This window comes from Ranitomeya imitator, chromosome 2, assembly GCF_032444005.1.
Source record: "Ranitomeya imitator isolate aRanImi1 chromosome 2, aRanImi1.pri, whole genome shotgun sequence".
NCBI lineage: Eukaryota > Metazoa > Chordata > Amphibia > Anura > Dendrobatidae > Ranitomeya > Ranitomeya imitator.
The window spans coordinates 468,557,481-468,564,893 of NC_091283.1; the positions used below are offsets into that span (position 1 = coordinate 468,557,481).

The 7,413-nt window shown below is 44.8% G+C and overlaps 1 protein-coding gene across 2 annotated transcripts in view; it reads right to left on the reverse strand.

Moving 5' to 3' along the window:
- STX16 (syntaxin 16) overlaps positions 1-5,738 on the reverse strand; it is a 29,858-nt gene extending 24,120 nt beyond the window's left edge. Inside the window, exon 1 of one of the 2 annotated variants that reach the window (XM_069751235.1) lies at positions 5,429-5,738. In XM_069751235.1, the coding sequence (XP_069607336.1) occupies positions 5,429-5,554 (126 nt within the window). In that variant the 5' untranslated portion in view covers positions 5,555-5,738. The remainder of the gene's footprint in view (positions 1-5,428) is intronic. The other variant, XM_069751237.1, reaches the window with a different exon arrangement.
- Between the last annotated feature and the right edge of the window lie 1,675 nt (positions 5,739-7,413).

Sequence of the window (7,413 nt, forward strand, 5' to 3'; positions counted from 1 at the left end):
TATGTACACAGTGACTCCACCAGCAGAATAGCGACTGCAGCTCAGAAGTATAATGCAGGATGAAACTCGGGATCAGTACAGGATAAGTAATGCATGTACACAGTGATTCCACCAGCAGAATAGTGAGTGCAGCTCTGGAGTATAATACCGGATGTAACTCGGGATCAGTACAGGATAAGTAATGTATGTACACAGTGACTGCACCAGCAGAATAGTGAGTGCAGCTCTGGAGTATAATACAAGATGTAACTCGGGATCAGTACAGGATAAGTAATGTAATGTATGTACACAGTGATTCCACCAGCAGAATAGTGAGTGCAGCTCTGGAGTATAATACAGGATGTAACTCGGAATTAGTACAGGATAAGTAATGTAATGTATGTACACAGTGACTGCACCAGCAGAATAGTGAGTGCAGCTCTGGAGTACAATACAGGATGTAACTCAGGATCAGTACAGGATAAGTAATGTATGTACACAGTGACTGCACCAGCAGAATAGTGAGTGCAGCTCTGGAGTATAATACAAGATGTAACTCGGGATCAGTACAGGATAAGTAATGTAATGTATGTACACAGTGACTGCACCAGCAGAATAGTGAGTGCAGCTCTGGGGTATAATACAGGATGCAACTCAGGATCAGTACAGGATAAGTAATGTAATATATGAATGTATGTACACAGTGACTCCACCAGCAGAATAGTGACTGCAGCTCAGGAGTATAATACAGGATATAACTCAGGATCAGTAATGTATGTACACAGTGATTCCACCAGCAGAATAGTGAGTGCAGCTCTGGAGTATAATACAGGAGGTTATAAGGATCAGTACAGGATAAGTGACGTAATGTATGTACACAGTGACTGCACCAGCAGAATAGTGAGTGCAGCTCTGGAGTATAGTACTGGATATAACCCGGGATCAGTACAGGATAAGTAATGTATGCACTCCAGGATCTAACTTGATAAGGCTACGTTCACATTAGCGTCGTGCGCCGCTGCGTCGGCGACGCAACGCACGCAAAAACGCACGGAAAAACGCTGCGCTTTGCGACGCATGCGTCGTTTTTTGCCGAAATTTGGACGCAAGAAATATGCAACTTGTTGCGTTTTCTTGGTCCGACGCTTGCGGCAAAAAAGACGCATGCGTCGCACAATGCAACAAACAAAGCATGCGTCCCCCATGTTAAATATAGGGGCGCATGACGCATGCGTCGCCGCTGCGTCGCCCGACGCAAACTCGACGCAAACTAGCATAACGCTAGTGTGAACGTAGCCTAAGTAGTCATTTTATCCAGGCAGTAAAATAGTGTGTACAAGACATTACCCTTGAAAGTAGATCAGTCAAGAAGCTTCACCTTTCTAATTGTAGTCTTTACAAGATGATTAGTACAAAAGCATTAACAGAATGCTAATAAAAATGTAATTTATTAAAGGATCCCTCAGTGACCGGGTCCTGATGGAAGTTTATAACTCTGTTTCCTTCCTCTAAGCTCATCTCAGCTGATTTATGACCACAAGTTTCAGCTCAACTTTCAAGTCTTCATAAATCAGCTGAGAGAAGCTGAGAAGACAGACTACTGTAACTCCTCTCTGGTAAGAACCAGCTCACTGGTGGATCCTCATTCTGCAGCCAGCAAGAGACTTTACAACACAGACTATAGAAGGCAAACAGCAGAATATTCAATGAAACCCAAATGCAAAAATGATTTTTATTCAACAATGCATGCAGTAAAAAGAGAGAAAAAGGGACAAAAGGCACCACAGTAACCAAAGAAAGGACCATGGAGTCTGTGAGGAGACTTGGGGTCATCTATTTGTCTACAGCAGCACAACAGTAAGGCCATGTGCACACGTTGCGGATTAGGCTTAGGAATTTTTGGTGCGGATTCTGCATCTCTTGGCAGAAAACGCAGATGCGGATTTGACGCTTTTTTTGTGCGGATTTTATGCTGATTTGCTGCGGATTTACTGCGTTTTTACCCCTGCGGATTTCTATAATGGAATGGGTACAAAAACGCAAAAAAAAGTGACATGCTACTTCTCTTAATCCGCAGCGTTTCCGCACAGAATTTTCCGCACCATTAGCACAGCATTTTTTTTTTTACCATTAATTTACATTGTACCGTAAATCACTTGCGGATCTGCAGCGTTTCTGCACCGCAAAAAACGCTGCGGATCCGCAGGAAATCCGCAACGTGTGCACATAGCCTAACTGTTGGTCTGTGCATCACTGATAAATATTGGGGTGGGATACTGCACTATAACTCTGTATACAGTTCTGTAATAGCACAGCAGTGTAATACCTCAGAGCAGAAAGCAAAACGGAGCAAGAAACAGAACTTTACGAGTCAGTATGTCATGCGTACACAGACGTCTGCCACCTACACCAGGCCTCAGACCAGAAGGGAGCACGTCAGCAGCAGGCAGAAGAAAACGGAAAAGCCAGAATGACAAGAGACTGGACACACATGCAACAAACAAGACAAATGGAGGGATGCCTGTAACTAGACCAGCCCACCATCAACAGCCACCGGAGGAGACAGGACAACCCTGAGGCACAGGGAGGCATTATATATACCAGCATTAAGACACAGCAGACAGCTCCCTGTATACAGGTGATATATACTGTATACAGTATATCTCCTTGTATATAGGTGATATATACCATACTACGCAAGAGTCTAAAGACAAGTGTGGAAAAAATGCTGAAAAGAATGCTTTAAAAAGTGTTACCGTAATAGTTTTTTTTTTATCAATTAACAAAACCGCAAAGTGAATGAACAAAATTCATAAAACATCAATATTTGGAGACCGCCCTATGCCTTCAAATCAGCATCCCTTTTTCCAGGTACGCTTGTTTTTATATACAATTTTTGAAGGACCTTGGCATGGAGGTTGTTCCAAACATCTTGGAGAACTAACCACAGATCTTCTACGGATGAGGCTTGTGTAAATGTTTCGGTCTCTTCGTGTAATACTAGATAGATTCAATGATGATGAGATCAGGGCTCTGGGGGCCATATCCTCACTTCCACTTGTACTTCTTTAGGCTGAAAATAGTTTTAAATGACAATGACTGTATGTTTAGAGTATTTGTCCTGGTGCAGAATAAAAGTTGGAGCCAGACGCCTCCCTGATAGGATTGCATGATGGATAAGTATCTGCTAGTGATGAGCGAATATACTCGTTGCTCCAGATTTCCTGAGCACGCTCGGGGGTCCTCCGAGTATTTTTTAGTGCTCTGGAGATTTAGTTTTCCTCACCGCAGCTGAATGATTTACATCTGTTAACCAGCATAAGTACATGTGGGGATTCCCTAGCAACCAGGCAACCCCCACATGTACTTATGCTGGCTAACAGATGTAAATCATTCGGCTGCAGCAAGAAAAACTAAATCTCCGAGCACTAAAAAATACTCGGAGGACTCCCGAGCGTGCTCAGGAAATCTCGAGTAACGAGTATATTCGCTCATCACTGGTATCTGTTAGTATTACTCAGCATCGAGAACTCCAAGCAGTGGACCATGTTGACGACCATAGACACAGTGGTTGACCAAGGAAACTTAGTCCAGCAGTTGAAGGGCACAACATGTTTAATTCTCTTTGAAATTGAAAGATGTCCAGCAGTGCCATCAGCACTGGTAGAAACCAGTGGGACCAGCTCCACCCATCTACTGTCCGGAGAAGTGTGGCAAAAAAAAAAGGTCTTGGTTGAAAAATGTAACAAGTGAGGTTCAAAATAACATCAGCAGATGCTCTCAAGTGAGGAGTCAAAATGTGAAATATTGGGCTGTAAGAGGAGACCGTTTGTTCACTGAAGGGCTGGAGATTGGTACAATGATGAGAGTCTGCAAGCAACAGTGAAGCCTGGGGGAGGGTCCTGGAAAGTTTGAGGATGACTTCAGCAAAATGGAGTTGGAGAATTGGTCCAGATTAATGGTGACTTCAGTGCTAAGAAATACAGGCAGATACATCGACATCATGGAGGCATCTGATTGGCTCTAAATTTATTGTGCAGCAGAACAACGACCCCAAACATACAGCCAATGTAGTTAAAAGGCCTCTCCACTACTAGGACAACGCCTTCTCGATCTGAATGTTTGGTGCCAATAAAATATACACACTTACACTCCCCTCCCGTACCGGCACTGTTCCAGTCGTATAGTCACTTACATTCCTGGGACTCTCGTGCGTTTTTTGTGGCACATGATATTCAATACTTCTGAAGGCAGGGACAGTAACGCCAGCGCCGACTGTATGCCAGGATCATGTGTCACAACAACCACACGAGAGTCCCAGGAACACGAATTGGCACTGGAGGCGAGAATAAGTGTATTTATGTTATTGGCACCAAACATACAGATTGAGAAGTTGTCCTGAGAGTAGACAACCCCTTTAAGAAGTATACTCAGCGTAAAGAAGAACAAGGATTGCCCGAATCTTATCATCCAGTCTTTCTGGGATTACATGAATAGACGGAAGGGTTTGCACAAGCGACTTCCAGAGAAGATCTGTGGTTAGTTCTCCAAGATGTTTGGAACAATCTCCCTGCCAAATTCATTCAAAGACAGTGAGCTTGTGACAAGTGTGCCTAGAAGAAGTGATGCGGTTTTGAAGAAAGACAAGTCGCTCCAAACATTGATCTGATATTAGATTCACTTTGTATTGGTAATGGATAACATTATTGGGGTGCTTTAACATTGCATTGTGTGTCCCCATTGGGGCATATGTCCGAACATGTGTGCTAACAGGGCCAACAGACTAATGGTAATGGCAGAACAAACGTGCGCTCTGACATGCATCATTTTCAGGGTTGAACCACTACAGGAGACAGAGACACAGTATACTACATCCAAGTGTCAGCCTCCTCTAGGCGTACACTGCCGAAAAAAAGTGCACGGCAGAGTGCATGTTCGTTATTCCATCACCATTATAGTCTATAGCCGTGTTGGCGCATACGTCCGGACCCAGTTATGCGGGGGATTTCGGACATATGCCCCAATGGGGACACAGAACACAATATGAGAGCACCCTGCAGAAAACCTTTGCACAGTATAGTATCATACACAGTATATTGCTCCATATATCCAGGTGACATTCATTACACAGTACATGGCAGTACATGGCATTACACGGGAGTTCAGGCCACACACCTCCCCCGGTCATACACGTTACACGGGTGTCAGGCCACACACCTCCCCCGGCCACACACAGTACACAGGTGTCAGGCCACACACCTCCCCCGGCCACACACAGTACACAGGTGTCAGGCCACACACCTCCCCCGGCCACACACAGTACACGGGAGTTCAGGCCACACACCTCCCCCGGTCATACACGTTACACGGGTGTCAGGCCACACACAGTACACAGGTGTCAGGCCACACACCTCCCCCGGTCACACACCACCCCGGGGCCGGGACTCACCGCTCCGCGGCTCTGCGCGCTCCCCGGGCGGCCGGGGTTACTCACTTGCTCGGCCAGAATGTGCCGGTTATGGGCGGCATTGTTCCGCAATAATAAGAAGGCGTCGGTCAGGCGACGAGTGGCCATGTTCCCAGCCGGCCCCACGGGCCACTAACCCTCCCGCCCGATAACCGCCGCTCACACACTCCGGCCACACGGCCTACTACACCCGCCGCCGGACACCACGGCACCGACAGCCCGCATCCCAGCACTTCCGCCAGGAGCCTCAACCTGGGAAACACGTCCGCCAATTCCGCCAGAACCGGGGTGTGAGTAGGAATAATGCCCTCAACTTCCGGCAGACAAAACTAAAGTCTCCATTTTCTTGTAGACAGTGTGCCTTCTATATCTTATCTGTAGGTAATGGCAAAACATGACTGTGGACAGAGACGGACAAGAAGAAATCTGATTTGACCTCTTGTGATTAAAACGTTAAGCCACACCCTTTATCCCTGATTGGCTGGTGGAAGTGACAAGTGTCTGTCAGTGTCAGGTGACTTGTAGTGGTTGTGCTGCTGTGGCTCCACAGTCATGTCCCCCCATTCTCTGTAGTCCTTGGTAAGAGTAGGGTGACGCCATTATTTAATATGTATTTTCTCAAGGTACTGTTATCATTATAAGGGCCCCTTTCCACTTGTGTGAGAAAAAAACGGTCCGATTTACAGACCGAAAAAACTGATGTAACGTCTGCGAGTGTCATGCGAGTGTCATGCGATTTTTTTATCGCAACATCCGTATGACATCCGTATTGCTGTCCGATTTTTACGCACGGGTCTCCTTTGAAAAGTCGGTAATTCAGCGCAGAGTACAGTAAAATCACAGTGACAGGTTAGATTAGAGTAGATATATACACATAGAATAGGTATATATACATATATATATATATGTCAGGGAGACACCTATATATATATATATTTATATTTAATGCAGCGCTAGATAGCTTTAAAGCTGGTAATTCAATTACCGGCTTTTGCTTTCTCCTTCACAAACCCGACATGATATGAGACCTGGTTTACATACAGTAAACCATCTCATATCACCATTTTTTTTGCATATTCCACACTACTAATGTTAGTAGTGTGTATATGCAAAATTTGGGCGTTCTAGCTATTATATTTAAGGGTTAAATGGCGGAAAAAATTGGCGTGGGCTCCCGCACAATTTTCTCCGCCAGAGTAGTAAAGCCAGTGACTGAGGGCAGATATTAATAGCCTGGAGAGGGTCCACGGTTATTGGCCCGCCCCTGGCTAAAAATATCTGCCCCCAGCCACCCCAGAAAAGGCACATCTGGAAGATGCGCCTATTCTGGCACTTGGCCACTCTCTTCCCATTCCCGTGTAGCGGTGGGATATGGGGTAATGAAGGGTTAATGCCACCTTGCTATTGTAAGGTGACATTAAACCTAATAATGGAGAGGCGTCAATTATGACACCTATCCATTATTAATCCAATTGAAAGAAAGGGTTAAAAAAATACACACACACATTATTAAAAATTATTTTAATGAAATAAAAACAAAGGTTGTTGTAATTTTTTATTTAACGCCCAATCCAGTCACTGAAGACCCTCGTTCTGTGACAAAAAAATAAAAATAAACCAACAATATACTTACCTTCCACAGATCTGTAAAGTCCAACGATGTAAATCCTTCTGAAGGGGTTAAAACATTTTGCAGCAAGGAGCTTTGCTAATGCAATGCTACTCCTCCAAGGAAAGTTCCCACGATCTATGAACAGCCAGCAGAGGGCGCCTCACCGCAAATGAAGCTAAATATAGATCATTGATCTATATTTAGACTCATTCTCCGGGGTTTTGCATCGAGGAGCAGCCTGCATTAGCACAGCTCCTGGCTGCAAAATGTTTTAACCCCTTCAGAAGGATTTACATCGTTGGACTTTACAGATCTGTGGAGGGTAAGTATATTGTTGGTTTATTATGTTTTTTCT